The following is an 18462-nucleotide window of genomic DNA, read 5'->3' as shown; positions in this document are numbered from 1 at the left end:
GGCATGAGGGACTCAATCTTGCCCCAGATCACATAATTAGAGAGTGACAGAACAGGTCCCAAATCTCGGAAATTCAGGTCAGTGTTCTACCATTATCCTTTAAACATTTTGTCAGATATAATAGTTAGAAGCAGAGAAAGGGTAGAAATGATGTAGCCAATGTTTAAAGATGTTGGTAACATGAAAAAAAATTCTTGTTGTCCTCGGAATCTGAATATTTCTACTCGTCTTAAAATACTGAATAAGGGGTGGGAAACAGCCATGAAAAAGTGAAGGGGAAACCACCAAAGTCCAGAGATCAAAGTTCTGATCCTATAGGTTAAATTCGCTGTGCAAATGAAGCCGAAAACCGGGCCTGTTTTCCCACCACAAGATGGGGATGTTGAAAGAGGATTCGTTTCATCGATAAGTATATATGCCCTAGCCCAGTGTGACATGTGCTATGCTGTGCTAATTCACAGACACAGGCAAAAAAAATGATGACCATAAATCATGATGAAGGTGAAAATTTGGTTCATATGGTGGTGTATGATCAGAGAGGAAGAAGAGGCTGATAGAATGGGGATTGCAGGGAAGATTTTGTACTGGAGAGCATTCTTAAGCTGAGTCTTTCAGAATGGTTTTCTTAGTGAACAGTGTACTTTGGAAAACATACATTCGGCGTGGCTGGAACGCGGGGTCCGTGGAGGTGGGAAAGCAGTTAACAGAGTCGTCTTGCAAAGGGTCTCATGAGCTGTGCTAAGGGCTTTGGACTTGTAAACAATGGCCAGGTCTGGCAGAACTGTAAAGAGAGGAGCAATGCCCTTTGCATTTTACAGGCATCTCTGCAGGCATGGCAAAGCTTGGATATGGGTGGGAGCTGAAGGAGTCTGAATCCAAAGAGACCAGTCAGGAGTGTAGGTTAGTATTTCAGGCAAGAGATGATGAGGGCATGTGGAATGAAGAGCCAACATTGCCAAGAGATATTTAGGTGGAAGGATGCTAGATTGGGTAATCAAATGGATGCTGGTTTTGACAGAGTAAGGGTTAATCTCAGGCTTCCGGTTTGGATAGGAAGTAGGAAGAAGACTGGGCTTGAAAAATATGAACAAATAGACTCTTTTCCAGTGCTGGTCTTCAGAAGTCAGGGGACTTGGTGTTTGGCAAAAAGATGCCTTCCTGTATTTAAGACCTATTTGTTTAGCTGGGGCTGGATGTCTACAAGCAGCCCTGGGCTGGAAAAATAATGGTGCAGGTGTCATTTTACGATGGGCAGTTGACACATGCAGAGGTGGGGCAAAAAAATGGACTAAAATGGACTAAAAAAAAAAGGACTAAAAATGGACTAAAAATGGACTAAAATGCACCACGAGGACACATGCCTTACGGGTGCTACTACAGCTTCTGTCTGACTTACCTGTGGGTATCTGTGGCTCAAGCACTGTACTTTAGAGCCACCGGCCTGTATTTTGCCAAAAATTTTTACCTCCAGATTTTCTTCATCTCAAAACCTTTTCTGTCCCTCGCCATCAAAGAGAGATGTGCACACACCGTCGGTCAATACCATTCATATGCCAGTGCTGCCCAATCTGTATCTATAGACTTGCCTTCTCCTCTATGCTCTGGGCAATAACCACAACTTGTTCAGATAAAAACTAGGTGCCACTGACACCACTTCTCTCCACCGACACCACCCTAAACCATCATCCTCTTTCTCCTCAACCAGTGGTCCAGCCCCTTTCCTCATTCCCCTGCTTCTACTCTTCTAATCCTTTCTCCAACAGAGCGGCCAGAGTGAGCCTTAAAAATATGTATCTGATCATTTCATTCTCCTTCCGCGGCTCCTGTGACACCCACAGACTGTAGACTGTGTGCTTCTGTCCAGCCAACCTCTCCGACCTTATCTTGTTACACCCACCCCCTACTCACTTTTTAATGTTCCTCGAATGTTCCAGTTTTGTTCCCATCCCTGAGCCCTTGTTTCTAGCACCTGGAATAATTTCCCCCAGATCCTCACGCAGCTGGCTCCTTCCCATCCAGCTCCCAGCTTCTGTGTCAACTCCTTTCAAGAGGCTTCTTTGTGCCCAAGCCTGTCGGATGGCATTCCAGTCATCTCCACTCATATCCTGGTTACACTTCTCATCGGTGTACTCATCGCTACCAAACGTTTGTTAGTTGTCTGCCTCACCGTACCAGACGCTGAGCTCTGGGAAGGCAGAGGACCTGTTTGTCTTTTTAAATACACCATCCCCAGAGTGCCGACAAGTGGCCAGATCATTGTGGGTGCCGTAATTTTATGGAATGAGGGAACCGATGAATGAGCACACATATTCTGGAAAAGTGATGATGCTGTTGAGTTAAAAAAATTTTTTCTGGCAATTTCAAGTGTTCAGGTTTGTAAAAGTGACAGAGAATGTAAATATTTAAATTGCAACTGAAAATCAAATACAGGTTAAGAGAAAGAATAGACTCAGTTAATTGTTCTAAGGCAGCAGTAGGATTTAAAATAAACAAGGAGCACTGATTGCCATCCTCATTTTCTAGAAGGTATTGCCGATATGTTCTGGTATTTTTTGAAGCCCTTTCCCCCCTGAAAACCATCATCACAATCATCAACCACATTCAATCAAGTCTCCTATTCAGGAGAAGAGAGAGGGGCAGACGTGTAAACTCACACACGTTCTCTTCATATTTTCTCACCTTTCCAAGCCAGTTCTGTGTTTCTTTTTTTTTTTTTTTTTTTTTTAACGTTTATTTATTTTTGAGACAGAGAGAGACAGAGCATGAACGGGGGAGGGTCAGAGAGAGGGAGACACAGAATCTGAAACAGGCTCCAGGCTCTGAGCTGTCAGCACAGAGCCCGACGCGGGGCTCGAGCTCACGGCCCGCGAGATCATGACCTGAGCCGAAGTGGGCGGTTTAACCAACTGAGCCACCCAGGCGCCCCTGGTTTTGTGTTTCTTTAGCCCGACAGAAGGCACCCTTCACACAGATGACCATGTGAGTAGTGCCCCCTGGGGCTGTGCACTATGACAGTCCTCAAAAGAGAGAATCACAAGCCAAATGCGGCAGCACAACATTTGTGGCTGTGGAGGCTTCTTTATGAGGGGTGCTTTTCTGGTAAAAATGTCTTCACAATACAATGAAACAAAAATGGCATTGCTATGTACAGTCAGTTCCTAATAAAACCAAGATGAAAAGGAGCCAAACGGCATATTATTCTTGAGGCTGGTGCTGTGACAGTTTTAGGTTTTAGCTTAACTTAGGGTTAAGTCTCAGGGTCCCTTCCTCTGAATGGTATCCCAGGGACTCTCCGCTCTCCTCTCAAAAGTGTCTGTCCTACCCATGCTTCCCTGAGAGACAGGAGAGCATCAGCCACACAATTCAGAGGGAATGTATACTCCTGGTGTAGTATATGAAAGAGATGGGTGTGGATTATGGGAAACACATTATCTATTAGCCAGGGTAATCGTGACCTTCCAATAATTGAGCTTTTATTGTATGGGAGGAGGACTTCTGATGATTTAACGTAAGTTTTTATGATCGAAAACAAGGTTACTGTCCACGAAAGTAGAAAAACCCACGAGGGTCAGCAGTATTTCATAGGAAATATTGGCACAGTACCAACAGGGAAGGAGACAGACTGAGCCCAGTCCCATTTAGATGTAGAGACTGAACACACTGGCTGCATTTCAGTTTTATGATACTATTACATCAACGCCTACCTCAGATCCTTTTGAGTGTTTACAGCAGGCTCAGAATTTATCAACTCCTACCTCTAGGTGGCAGCAACCTCCTGCTGTTCTCAACGTGGTCGCCTTTGGCCTTTGTTTCCTACCTCCACTGTAATTCCACACTTCCTTCTCTTTCCCAAATAAATACTTCACAGCCCGTAAACTTTGGGGAAGATTACTGTAAGCTACTTTCCCTGCAAGAAATCAGTCCATTCTTGCCGTTAAGCTACAGGGTTCTTCAAAGAGTACAAAATAATTCAGGTCTAAAGTGAAAAAAATAATAGAAAGCGATTTTCTTTCTCCATATCTATCAACCGCAAACTCTAAGGAAAGCAATGTTTTTCTTCACGGTCCTCTGAGGAAAAAAGGCAATGAGTAGAGGAATGAGCAAACTGATGGAACTGGAGACATTTCAATTTTACAATAATGCTAATTTAATGTTATGGGTGATTTTTAAATAACTGCTTTTCTGAAGGATGTAACCTGAGACGTCCATTTATGAGGGCATTCCAAATATATCACAGGATGAGGAGAAGATTCAATGATCACACAAAATTGGTAACATACAGAGAATTACCTTTCTGTCTATTTGGCCTTCCCAGAAACCGAAGTTCCATCTTTATCCTAAAAAGCTACCATTTCTGCTTAGATGTAGTATGTGGGCTTTCTGGAGTACATATTTACCTAATGCATTGAACCACAGTCCTACCCACATAAATTTACCTGCTCAGGGTTGTAAAATCTTTTTTTTTTTTTTTTTTGAGAGAGAGCACACGTGTGTGTGCACATGTGCAAGCAGGAGAGGGGCAGAGGGAGATAGAGAATCTTAAGCAGGATCCATGCTCAGTACAGAGCCAACGTGGGACTCAATCCCACAACCTTGGGATCACAGCCTGAGCCAAAATCAAGAGCTGGATGCTTAACTGACTGGGCAACTCCAGACACCCTAGGATTCTAAATGGTTACAGTTTAAGAGGGACTAAAGAGAGCTGAGTTCAACTACAGCTTTCTTTGAGGGTAGAACAAATGCTGGGTGTGTCAGAGAATCACCCAGGTGGTAGGAAAGATTCCTTTTATGTAAAGTTGACAGCGGACTGTGCGCTAATACCTAGGGTTTACGAAACACTTTCATCCAAGGTGATACTAACGAGTATTACTTCTTTTGCACTCTTCCCAAGACCTAATCTGAAAAGTTTGGGTCAGATACCATTCATTCATTCACTTAATTAGAAATACTGAGTGCAGGGGTGCCTCGGTGGCTCAGTCGGTTAAGCATCCGACTCTCAGTTTCAACTCAGGTCATGATCTCACGGCTTCGTGAGTTCGGGCCCCACATCGAGCTCTGCTCTGACAGTGAGGAGCCTGACTGGGATTCATTCTCATTCCCAATCTCTCTCGCTCTCCCATTCTCTCTGCCCCGCCCCCACTCTGCCGTCTCTGTGTCTCTCAAAACATGTAAATAAACTTTAAAAATTAAGAAAGAAAAAAAAAAAGAAATGCTTAAGTGGAAAAAGTATAAAGAGTAATTTAGGCTGAGTGACAAATTTATACCAGAACCCAAGCTGTAGATGTAAGCTTTCCTCCTTTCACAGGGGGTTCCTCTATTCTCTGTATCTTAATACAGTGACTATGTGTGTCTGGTTTTAAACACTACCTTTTTATATACGGGATTCAAAGTAGGCTTTCTGAGGAAAGAGATGGTTTGGGGGGATTAGAATAAAAAATTAAAAGTTTTAAGGTAAATGGAGTCTAGTTTGACTGAACATTGTTATGATTCGCCCAGTTCAATAATCGCCAAAAAGACCTAAAACAAGCCACTGCTTTTAGTGACTAATTGTGGATCATCTTCATCGTCCAAAACCAAGAAGAGCTGGGTGCCAAGTCATAACATTTAACGTTCATTAAGTGCCTTTAACGGCAGCTTCTAGTTCACCGAATCATGATGGACTTGGTAACCAAGGCCCTCTTCTTCCCCTGGCCAAGGGCTGGGCACCTGAGCCAGCCTGAGGCCGATCAGACTCTGCCTCGCTCTGTTGTGGTTTTGAGGAGGTGACATCAAGGAGCCGGAGCTAAGTCACTCTAAGCCTGCACCTGCTTATTACATCCTGCTCCGAGACCCCAGGTGCTGTCCTGCTTCCTGTGTTTCCCGAGGCCCAACTCTGCTGTTTCTCCTTTGACTTCGTAACCCACCTCATGTCCTTGTCTACGAAATTACCTTTTGCTCAAGTTGGCCAGAGTCCGTCAGCTTCCACTGCTTCTGACAAAAGAACCTCACCCGATAACGGAGATTCAACCGAATGAAGGTGCAGCAGAGGCAAATGGTTACAAGCAGACAGCTGGTTCCAGCAGCGTCTGGGGCCCTCCAGCTACTTCTCAGCTGTGGGCTTATATGGAGTAGCTGTGACTAAAAGCCTTTGCGATACTGGTAGGTTTTAATTTTTGGATAAATACGTCACATACCATCTACTGCTCTCTTGAAACTGATTAAAAGAAATATCTTAATTAAGATACTGATCCTACCTTAGAAAACCTAGTGCTGTACTAAGAAAGAAATATAATAGCTAGTTTTAAGGAAATTACCAGGAAACTTTATGAAAATCTAGTGGTCATTGAGAAAAATTAAAGTAAGGTGAGAATATACTTAACTAAACAAAATTGCTAGTTCACTGTCCACTAGCAGACGAAGAAATCTCCATGGCTAGAAAGATGACTTTGCAAATTTGCATGATAAATGAAAATCAGAATAAAACTACGGACACATCCTGCATTCTCACAAAGAAATCCCCTTATGATATATTAGCCTCAGTAGTATTTCCAGCATACTCAAGGAAACACATTAGGATTTTTGATTGGGACCCAATATTAGTCATTTTATCTTTCAAATATATATTTAGAAGACAACTATGATTAATCAATTTTTCATTCCAAATATATTCACTGGAAAATACTTATGGAGGGACTAAAAACAAATGCATCTCTAAGATACGGTGATTTCTCTGTATATACACGGGCAGTGAATTACCAATTTTAAAGTTAAAACGAAGAAAAGACCATTTGGGGCACCTGGGTGGCTCAGTCGGTTGAGTCCAACTCTTGATTTCCACTCAGGTTGTGATCTTACCCGTTTGTGGGATCAAGCCCTGTGTGGGGCTCTGCACTGACAGCACGGAGCCTGCTTGGGATTCTCTCTCTTTGTTCTTCCCCTGCTTGTTCACTGTCTCTCAAAATAAATTAAATAAACCTTAAAAAAAGGTGTTCATTTTAATTTTATGTATTAATTATAACATGCCTTGTGCTGGTACTTTCAGAGATGCATAGTTTTTTTCATACTGGGATGGCTTTATTCTGCATTATTCATTAACGACTCCCTACGTTCCCTATTCCTCATGTTTCCTTACCATGCAACCATTATTTTAAAGTTCTACGCAAGAACAAGTTTAACAGGGAGGAGAATGTGATAGAGAATAATGCACACTGTGCAATTTAAAACTCTTTAAAAGCTATGGTTTAAGTAGCTTTCCCAAAGTAACTCATGACTTCAGATTGCATAATTTTAAATATCCTTAAGTATATAAAACCAACCTAAAAAAGTAATTACATGGAAAATGTTATCAATCCCAGAATTACAACCTGTTTTTTTTTGTTTTTGTTTTTTTGTGTTTTTTTTTTGTTTGTTTGTTTACTTAGGATTTAGTTTCCTCTGGTTTCCTAATATGGAAGCCTAGATTATCGATTTCAGATCTTTCTTCTTTTCTAATAGATACCTTGATGCTATAAATTCCCTTTTAAACATTGCTTTTGATGCACTTCACTAATTTTGGTAAGTTGTGCTCTTACTTTCATTGACTTAATATTTTTAAATTTCCCTTGAGCTTTCTTCTGTGACCCATGTGCTATTTAGAAGTTGTTCAGACTCCACAAATTTTGGATTTGCCAAACAAGTCCATTTGAATACTGAAGTAATATCTCTTGGCCATGCTAAAATTAATTAGTAAGAGCACCTGGCTGGCTAAGTTGGAAGAGCATGTGATTCTTGATCTCAGAGTCATGAGTTCAAGTCCCACGTTGGAGTAGAGATGACTTAAAAGAAATCTTTAAAAAAAATTAAAAAAAATTAGTTAATAGAATGGAGACGTTTTATTACATGATAGGGTCACACCTAGCTGAGAAGATGCTAGAATCAACAAAGCGTATAATGACAGGCCCTACAGGGTCTTCTATCAGGTTTTCAGTAAGACACTCATGTGTTTCTGAGCAGCGCGTTGGTAAAAACAAAATGCCCATGGATTTTAAATAGAAAAATGTCTCAGAAGTGGTGACCTTTGTGGCCCAGCATGATCTTCTAGCCAAACTCTTCCATAGTTAAGGAAGTAATTGCAGAAAATAACCTTCTTTATTTTTTTTTCCCAAACCATCTTTATTGTGACTGAAGCAATATGAGAGACAAAACTCAGCTGATACTGACAGGAATGTGAAACACTTTTATCGTGAGGTTTTTTGTTGAAATTCTGGGTGATGGAGAATTCAGGAAAATTAGACAAAGGTCTTTAATAAGGTCAATCTGAAAGATGGTACACAGGTTTGAAGTACACATAATCGTCACCAAGCTATGACGAGGGGGTAGAAGTAATTAAAGAACTTAATAGCTGAGACTGGATTATGAAATACAAAAAGATGTGAATTTGGAGGGAATTAAAATGTAGCAACACCCTGGAGGCACTCTTTTCGTTGCAATTCAGTACGAATACAGAGAACTTGCAAACTGGTTCACAATTACATGAACTATGGCCCATTTTCCGAATCTGTTATCAAACACTGGAGAGAGTATGCTTCCAAATTAAATCTACAGGCAACCTGCTGTCACTTATTTGCCAACATGTATGGATTAAAAAACCCACGAGGCCAGGAAGGCATTCTGGGAACTAAAATTTACACATATTCATGTCCATACATATTACCACAATTTTTGCTCTGTCAGTCAAGAAGCAAAACAGTGGAATGCTCTAGTAATTAATGTAACATAATCAATATTATCTATAAACAATTAGCATGCAAGGATCCACGAGATGCTGCATAAACACTTTGGCAAAGTAACTGCCACACAGAGTGGGCAGCACTGTCTTCATGAGGGCCTCTCCAATGGCCCCCTTCTCTCCAGGCATCATACCAACATCATGGGAACTTCCCAAAAGCTTCCTGCTTATTAATTAGTGATGAATTAGCTATCTATCTTACTTAATCATTAGCATTTCTCTTGCTGTACCCATAGGTAGCAACTGCTATGTAGCAGAAAGACGACTGGACAGGTTTGAAGAAACCTGGGTTTATGCCCACGTCTGACATGTTACCTTGCTGTCTTTGGGCCTCCATTTCTACATGTGGAAAGTGAGAAGCTGAAATAAACTTGCTTACGTTTCCTTCAACTCTGAAACTGATAACTACTATATTTGGAAATGCTCTGTCCCTCCCTAAAGGGGAGCTTTCTGAGAGGTTTCTGCGTCAGCTTTCTGAGAGGTTTCCAGTATCAACAACTTCAGTATCTTCCACTATTAAGGCAAAAGGTTTAAACAAGAAGTGCTCTTACTTTTATGAAAAAGGTACATACTAGTTATAGCCTTCAGGAAGATTCTGTGGAATCACATCTAACATTTGCAACTGGAGGCATTTAAATATTTGAGCTCATTGCAGCACTATACAGCCAATAATAAAGCATCACAGTGTGAAAAGGTTCTTTCTGCTCTCCACAAGAATTTGTGACACAGAACTTTCTCATATCCAAATGTGAAATGTGATTCACACTCAGAATGTGTCATAATTTGCATACACTATTAAAACTGGGACTTCTTTGTGTATACAGCTACATAACATCTCAGACATGTTGGTAAGAAATAAACCATAATTGAGACGGGTGGTGACAGCATCCAACTGGTTAGAGCAAATTACTTCTATTATACTGATGATAATTCCTGTTAATACTTTATTTTCTGTCATTATATAAATAGCCCATAAAATCTCTATTATGTAATGCTCACAGCTACTCTTGCATTAAGAGCCCTGGATGCATGTTTGGGTACCAAGCATAACTACCATTACAATAATCACCAAAGAACGATATATACCCAAGTCCCCTATAATTTCAGGAATGCAGCAGGATAGAGGGTGAAGTGAAGAGGAGGGAAGAAAGGGTAAAAAGATAAAAATGAGCATGTATCCATACATATGCCTTTGGGCTACTCAAGCTGATCCTGGGAATTTCTGGAGCTGTATATCAACTCCGGTGTTTAGCTCAGAGATATTCCCCACCAAACCCCTCCCTGTCCTGTTCCAACCTACACATACACACCAAACACAGATTCCAGATCTCTATCATATCTCTGGGTATAAAACAACTGGAAGATGACACGGAAGCAGCCACTCTGTGCATTTGATATCAGAATATACCACCTTTACCCCCCAAAAATCTGTAAAGAACAAGTCTCTCTGCACATTGAATTCTCTTAACAAAGCTTGCCTCCTTTCCCCGCAGTGGAGCAAAATATTTTTTTTTCCTGGCATTATTACCTGCAAGAGAGTAGCAAACGCCCTAAAAAAGGTTTTTGTAGTTACTGGACAAAGGAAGGTATGATGACCTCTACTTAGTGTCAATGAGGAAGGAAAGAGGGAAAGAGAAGGGATATGCACATGAAATACAGAATGAAATCCACATGCTGAACCTCAAATGCTTCATCAATCCTGGAATCCACAAATATTCCTATAGTGGAGTTGCAGCGAGGGGAGAGCCGTTCTGATGGACAGAGTTTATGTCTGGTTGGACTACTACCTTTGATTAAGTGAATATTAAATGAGTTGTACACTGATCTCATGTTCTTCACTGGGGTGCGAACATGCCTGTCATGAAGTTCTTACTGCCATCACTCTTTAATCCCTGGAGGTCAGCAGACAGCTACAGCAAACCTGGCTCCATCCTAACGTCTGTCATTGCACCCCTTACATCCTGGTGCTTTCATCTCCTCCCTGGATACCTACATCTGCTACCACATCCTCTTTCCATTCCAGCAGGTTTGTTTGCCTTGAACAGACGTTCTTTTCTTTCCACACATTTCTTCAGTTCCAGAGAGAAGAAATGCTGCCACAGGAATGAGGTCAGTGGATGCGTCCTCACAGACTAACGTTATGCAAAGGAAAACACTACTTAAAATTTTAAACCATCTTCACTCAATAATAAACACTGGTTTCATAGCTCAACCACAGCCCCTGGCATTTACAACGTACCGATTGTCATGCATTTCCTGTGCATAGCTTATAAGTTCAAGCCTTTTCATGTTTTAGTGAGGCTTAATTGCTTTTCTAATGAACAATATTTTTTAACTGATTGGAGCATTTGCTAATCCAACTTCACAACATCACCCAACATCACTCACAAACGGTGTTTGCAGATCTAACTCAAGCCAGAGCCAAGCTAGTGTTGTATATACCTCATAATTCTATTAAGTATCCCAAACTTCTATTCGGGGAAGATCAACAGTCTTTTTCCCTTTATCTCCATTGCGAGCGTGAGTATTTTAACTTTCTGAATTTCCAGAGCCAATCTTTCACAAAGAAATAGGAAGTGTTTATCACTCAACTAGATGTAGACACTGGGTGATTCGCTGGGCTTCTTCCTAACTAGGTGATTTATTTCCATCTACCAGCCTCACAGCATTTACTTAAGGAAAATTCAAGGTACTATATATAACAGGGATTTTAACTAACTTGTGACCAAATAAAGCACATATTTTAAATCCACGTATGCTCCTACTACAGTTAATTTAGAAATATCTCCAGGTCCTTGTATATGAATTTCAATATACATGAAAGCAGTAACTCAACCCTCTGCTTTTCCTACTAATTCTCGATCTATCATATATATGTCTCACACACACACACACACACACACACACACACACACACCCCTCACATGCAAGAGAGTGAGCTCCTTGAGGACAGAAACCAGGTTTTATTTATCTTTCTAATCTAGTGCTCTTCATAGTGCCAGGGACTGTAAATAAATGCTGCTGAATAAATAAAAGTTGAATTTTCTCAAGGCTAGTAGTAAAAATCCTTTTTGTTTTTCATGGATTACTTCTCTGGAGATAAAAGTGGTTTAAATTTACTCACCAAATAACGTGCTATGAATTATGTAGGAACGAATTACCATTACTCCAATAGTTCAGAAAGGAAGAGTGAAGGAAAGACTATTTGTTATTTACTCAGCGATCGCCACTTAGCCGCTGAGAAATCAGTTGTTAGAACGTGGATGTGGTAACTATCCATGTTGTACTCTACCCATTAGCTCACATTGCTCACTGGAGCATCTCATACTCTCTGTCTGTTGTAAAGTTCCTTTAGTACAGTACGCCTTGTACTGAGAAGGAGTATCAGTTCTGTGCGGTCAAGAAAGAACGTGCTCTCTCCCTTTCCTTTTATGTAATGGGCATCGGCATCATTATTTGCTCGGCTTTCCAGGTTTGACAGGGGACAGTATGCTTTAGTGACTGAGAGAGACCACGAGGATGCCCCAGCTTTTAGACAGCATGTTCCCTGTGCTCTATTTCCCCCTCCATGAAAAAGAAAAGCACAATGTTTAACAACATCACCAGGCTATTGTGAGCGTTAATTAGATTTAATGGGGGAAGGGAGGTGAGCTGATTACCCACTATTCAAATTCAAAGAATCATTATTTTGTGTCTAAAAATAATCCTGACTTAGGAACAAAATTAATTTGGAAGCTCAATCTTTGGTAATCATCTTCCCATACTCAGAAAAAAGTTTTTATTCACAATCCCATTCTAAGCACAATCCAATGAAGTAAAAGTGGAGATATGTGAATTTCCACAGACTTTTGAAGTAATACAGTACATGGATCAATTTTTTATTTCTCTTTTCTTTCCTTTTTTGAAGCTACACGATGTGTAGAAAGGTTAATTTTGTGGAATGGAGTCATGTAAACAAAGTACATTAATTTTTTGTTTCACATGAAACGTTTGTGAAACACTTTAAATTACTTCTTTAAAGAATTAGTAATTGAAGTTTTGTGACTGAAATAACTTTTTAGGTCATTTCCTCTAAGTTCCATTTATTTTTATTTTTTTTCAAGAACTATTCAGTGAAAGAAGATCTTCGATCCATGTCTTAATCCCTGGACCTCATGAATGTTACCGTCCATGGAAGAGTGAATTCTGTACATGTGATTAAGGATCTTGAGATAGGAAGATTATTCTAGGCTATCTAGGTGGGCGTGAGAAGCAATCACAAGTGTCTTTGTAAAAGGAAGGCACAAAGAGATTTGACTACAGAAAGGAAGGAGACAATGTGGTGGCATGGGAAGCAGGTGGAGAAAGCCATGTGATGTGGGGCCATAAGTCAAGGAATGAGAATGGCCTCTGCATGACAGAAAACACCAGGAATGGATTGTCCCCTAAAGCCTCCAAAAGGAATCAACCCACCTGACACCTTGACTTAGCCCCATTAGACTCTTTTTGGATTTCTGACCTCTGAAACTTTAAGAGAATAAATGTATATTCTTTTAAGCCAAAAAAAAAAAAAAAAAAAAAAAAGAGAAAGAGATAGAGAAAAAAAAAACAAAAAAAAAAAAAAGGCCTTCATATGCCCTAAATTAAAAAAAAAAAAATCCCTAGATATTTATGTCTAAGATCAGGGAAAAAATCATCTAAATAGCAATCATCAAAATTAATATAATAGATGAACTTACTATGAAAATCTTTATAAGAACTGAAAGTTGGTACCTGAGAAAAATCTGAGTTGTTGCCTATATATCACTAAAAAGCTTACAATATCTTCCAAAAAAGGGAAACGTTCTTTAAAAATGTAACAGTTAATAATCCTAGAAAATATACCATATCTTTTAGGAGAAAAATGTTGCACTCCGGTTTTGGTGAGTTTTGGCTGAGAAGGAACTTTATCGCTTTTATTTAGAACTTTCCAAAGGAAAAGGAGACTCTGGTCCAGTTGGCAGAAATGTATTCTTTACAGACAAGCGGAAAAAATTCTCTTCTGTTTTAACATAGCCCTATTGAAACTTCCTATAAGACTCGCCAATTTTCATAACTTAGATATATACTCACCAAGCAAACTTCTGATTATTCATTCGATTTCCCCGGACCCTTGATACTGGGGACGGATGTACTCTGTAGGCAGATGAGAATAATCCAGTCATTAAAAAAGCACATTCCTGATTACAAATGAACAAAAGAAAAAAAAGATCTTATTTATAAATGATCTCTTGTAGGTATGCTTATTGCACAATGCCCCATAATCACCTCTTAGTAAATGAATACAGTTCATTCCTAGGCATTCACACCTGCAGTCTCTCCTCTTGTAGCACTTTTGACATAACAACGACTTGCCACAAGGTTCACTGAGAAGACCCCCCAAATGCAGAACCACCAGTTTTAGTTGAATGACAGATTCATTCGGTCCAACAAAAAAGTTACTGACTAGCTAATCTTTGCCAGGTTTAGAAGTGGGTAAAAGTAATGAAAGGTCTGATGTTTGCCTTCAATGAGTCCCGTCTGCTACGTCCTCCCACAAGGGATATCAGGGGGACTCTACGTGCATATTCCCTGAGTCAACTAGTAGAATTCAAACCCTAAGAAGCAAGATAATGAAGGTCAGAATATGCTACCCTCAAATACGCTACTTTGGCCGAAGGATTATTTTGAGTTGAAGACAAGCAACAGCAGACACAGAAGGAGGTCTATACTCTCCCTTTATATGCCTAAAAATAAGGACATAAATTTCCCTTTAGTAAAGGAAATTTTCATTTGTAAAGGGGTCCCGCCCCACCTCTACTACCGTGAAGTGCAACACACAACTCTTCACCTGTGATGGTACTGAGATGTGGCTGAGTCAACAATCCTTATTTGCCATGAGTTTCCCCCATCTGTTTCCTAGTTACCTTCCTACCATCCGCCCGACTAGAACTTCAGACCCCACCTTTTCTTTTGACTCATCACTTCACAGTTTTTCACTCTTTGCTAAACGGTATATAAGATCCAAATTTTAACCCCTTTGAGTTACGACTCACAGAGTATTCCTGCATGCATGCATGTTATGTGTATAAACAGGTTTTTTCCCCCTTCTCACCAATCTGTCTTTTGTCAGTTTGTATGTGTGTGTATTTACTCAGTTGGTCTTTTGTCAGTTTAATCTCCAGGTCCTCAGACCTAGAACCTGAGAAGATAAAAGAAAAGGGTTTGGTTTTTTTTTTTTTTTTCCTTCCACCAAAGTAACTTCATCCAAGTGTCCAGGAACAGAATCTGAGAATGGGGGAAGAAGGAAGGGTGAGCAGTTATTTCCAGGAGAAAAGCTTTCTAGGTGTCATGCTCTGCAGCTGGGCTTTGAGGAAGGCAGTCAATCCGAAACTTTAGCTAAATAATGGCGAAGCAAAAACTAGTGTTGTACAAGCTTTCAGGGTTAGAGTCATCTGCTGGAAGTTTGTATTTCCAAGAACTGCTGATATCTTCCAATCAGGAGCTAGTTGCTGAAACTCCACCTCTTTGTGGGTCACTCACTGGCAACACAGTATGCCCTACTTCCTGCTTCCCTCTGGCCAACTTCCTGCTTTGTTCTATCTTTACTAGGATTTGTGAGATCTAAGCAGTCTTTCGGCTTGTGTTATTACATCCCACACATTTCTCTTATTTGCAAGACAGCAAACAGAAATTTTAAGCTGGTCTTTAAGTCAGAACCAGCGGCTCCACGATTCATTAGAACCCCAGTTCTCTATAGCTGTTTAGCACGTGAAAATTATTTCCAAACAGATAGTACTGTTCCAGCCCCTGAGAAGGGCCAGATGCAAACTTCCTGTAAATCCAGAGGCAGACTGCACTTTGCACTCGGAAGGCTTATTTCTTCCAACATCCCTTATTAACATTCTTTTCCTCACAGCGCTTCTCAATGGCTGCTGCAGCTGGGCGGCTCAGCACAGATTTTCTGCTCTGCATGGGGGAGGGGATGTTAATTATGCAGAAAGATGGAGAGAGGCCAGACAGCCCCTCTGGTGAACTGTCTCATTCAAGCACGGCCCACTTCCTGCTGTTTTTGCAGCTACAAGGATCACCTGTTGGTCTTGGCATCTGGCCAAACTGGGGCCTGGCGGAAATGACAGACTCAGCTAGAAATGAAAGCCAGCTCATATTCCAGCACCCCAAATTGGGGAGAGAGAAAAAAACACGCCACAGAAATGCATAAGAATTATACAAAAGGTAGCAAGACTCATTTCTTTTCTTTTCTTCTTTCTTCTTTCTTTCATTCTATCTGTTTGAAATACAAACATCGTAATGGAATTGTGAGCCAAAAAATGTCTCCTCAGTTAAATCCCCCCTGACCTAAGTCCTCTTAACCTTCTCCACATCCCCACTAGGGTGCCAGAGTCCTATTGCCTAAATAAAGTTCTAAGGAGTAACAGCCCAAACACTCACAATTCTTTAATTCACTCCACATCCTCTGACCAGATGAATTTTCATGACAGAAGTATATTCTTCTTGAAGCTTCTTATTCATAGATCAGTGGGAAAAAAATGGGCTTGTTTAACTTATAATTAAAATATTCCCTAGGTATTTAGATCTTTTAACAAAATCCCACTCATCCATAGTTCAAATACTGTAAGTAGATAATTTCTATCATGGTTTAGCGGTCTACAAAGAATTTCATGACAGTGTGTGTATGGACAAATAATTACAAAGTTTCTTAAATGAAAATAGTAAAACAAGAAAGCTTTTTTTTTCCTTTCTGAAAGGGAGTAAATTGATAACCTGGAGCTTGCTTCATTTGATGAAGAAAGGGAGTAAATTGATAACCTGGAGCTTGCTTCATTTGATGAAGTAGACCATAAAAGGTTTGCATTTCAGCTACTCCCCAAATTTTATTTCTTTAAAAGGATACGCAGTGTTTTTGTGAGCTCAGTCTACACTGTGGCACTTCTGGCCACCACCTCCCTTCTTTCCACAAATAGCAGCCAGGCAAGGTAGCAAAGTCAAAACCCCGGTAGGAGAAACCACCACCTCCTCTGCATGTCATGCATTATTCATGACCTCCTGATTCCTGCACCTGCATCTAGGCAGGAAGCTTGCAGGGAATGTTCATTATTCTTCTTTTAGCCTCACACAGGCTCGATTACTGCTAAGCCACTTTGTTCTGTAACTAAGGGTTTCAGGCCTTAGTACTAACCGCTGGATATGGAAAGAAAAAAAAAATCACCATGCTGAAGAAAAGAACAATTTTGGTTGTTGTGCAACATGTATTGAATCCTACAACGTGCTCTTCTGAGACTGACAGTTACTGTCAGATGGAAATGCTCACATTTGGTGATTTACATTACACAGAAAACAGGGAAGCCATACCATTAAGGCCACGTATAGCAACTGTTCTATTTACATACACTTACTCATCTAAGGCAGACAGCATGTCTATAGTTGTGCCCAACTCAGGGCTTAATTTAGCTTCCTTGCTACGCATGTGGGAACTTTTTAAATATCTTAATACAAAAATGGTTCTTTTTCTTTGGGTATAAGCTGCAAAGAACCTGACCCTCAAGTCTTGTATTTTAATGACTAATATTTATTGTAAATCAAGAGAATATGATCACTCTGCTTTTCAATGTTTTTATGAACATTCCTGAATGGCTAGTGGCTGGAGGTTGGATAGGAAATCCAATACTCAACATGAATTACTGATTACTAATGAACTGCTGGGGAAAGATACCATCTACTTTTTTACTCTCCCCACCAGGGAAAAGCCATGCAGCTTAAATCCAATCTTACAGTCCCAAATGAAATTAGGATGATGGGAAAACAAACTGTGGGAGGCACCTGGGTGGTTCAGTCAGTTAAGTCTTGATTTTGACTCAGGTCATGATCTCGTGGTTTTGTGGGTTCCAGCCCTGCATCTGGCTCTGCAGGAGCCCTGCCTGGGATGGAATTCCAGCTCCACTACCTATCAAGAGAGTCATGTCCTCTTAGGGCAAGCGACCTAACCTCTCTGAGCTTCACGTCCCTCATCGGTACAAATGGAGGCAGAAAAGATGTCCACCTCCGAAGACTGTAAGACTAAAATGTTAATAGCTGTAAAGCATTTAGGACACTGCGTGGTGTCCAGGAAGCAGTGAATACACATTGCCTATTATCACTAGCAGTATTGATTGGATTGGAAAAGACTGGAAGATGAACCTAGAATATCTAACTGATTCCAGGGGACTGAGAAAACAAATGTGCTGTAAGGACCTGCGGTCTTAACTACTATGCTTATCTGACTTCACTAAAGGCAAGAAAGTAACAAAGAGAAATGAATACATATAGAGTAATAAGAACCAACGACTGTGGTTTCTAAGGTATGGCTTACTTTCTGGCATCTAATTTTTCTGTTCTTTATTAGAAGATCTATCTTCTGTTCACTAAAATTTCGTAATATTTCAGTTATTTCCCATCCAAGAACAAGTCAGTAATCACACCAAGACGAAATCACTCCATTAACTAAGCCCTAACGATGTGCCAAACACCATGCTAATTTCATCAGACACATTTATTTTATCCTCATATCCTTATTATCCATATTTTATCATTGAGAAAACTGACTTAGAAGAGTTAAGTTACTTGCCAGGGTGACACAGCTAGTCAACAGCAAAATCAGAGCTTGAACACAGTTATGTTTGACTTATGCTATTCCGTGTGAACCAATCCTATGAATTCAT

General features: G+C 40.3%; 1 protein-coding gene and 1 long non-coding RNA gene across 11 annotated transcripts in view; one reads left to right on the top strand and one right to left on the bottom strand.

Moving 5' to 3' along the window:
- Positions 1 to 18462, bottom strand: part of KLF12 (KLF transcription factor 12) — a 436833-nt gene that overhangs the window by 49337 nt on the left and 369034 nt on the right. For all 10 annotated transcript variants that reach the window (XM_040487361.1, XM_040487366.1, XM_040487363.1 and 7 more), the window contains one exon: positions 13838 to 13900. In XM_040487361.1, coding sequence (XP_040343295.1) covers positions 13838 to 13900 — 63 coding nt within the window. The remainder of the gene's footprint in view (positions 1 to 13837; positions 13901 to 18462) is intronic.
- On the top strand, positions 5993 to 11797 carry LOC121037852 (uncharacterized). The gene is made up of 2 exons (XR_005794023.1): positions 5993 to 6138; positions 10770 to 11797. It is a non-coding gene; the product is annotated as an uncharacterized LOC121037852 (long non-coding RNA).

Source organism: Herpailurus yagouaroundi, unplaced genomic scaffold, assembly GCF_014898765.1.
Source record: "Herpailurus yagouaroundi ecotype Mexico unplaced genomic scaffold, PumYag 164, whole genome shotgun sequence".
Classification (NCBI taxonomy): domain Eukaryota; kingdom Metazoa; phylum Chordata; class Mammalia; order Carnivora; family Felidae; genus Herpailurus; species Herpailurus yagouaroundi.
This window is presented reverse-complemented; position numbering and strand designations above follow the sequence as displayed.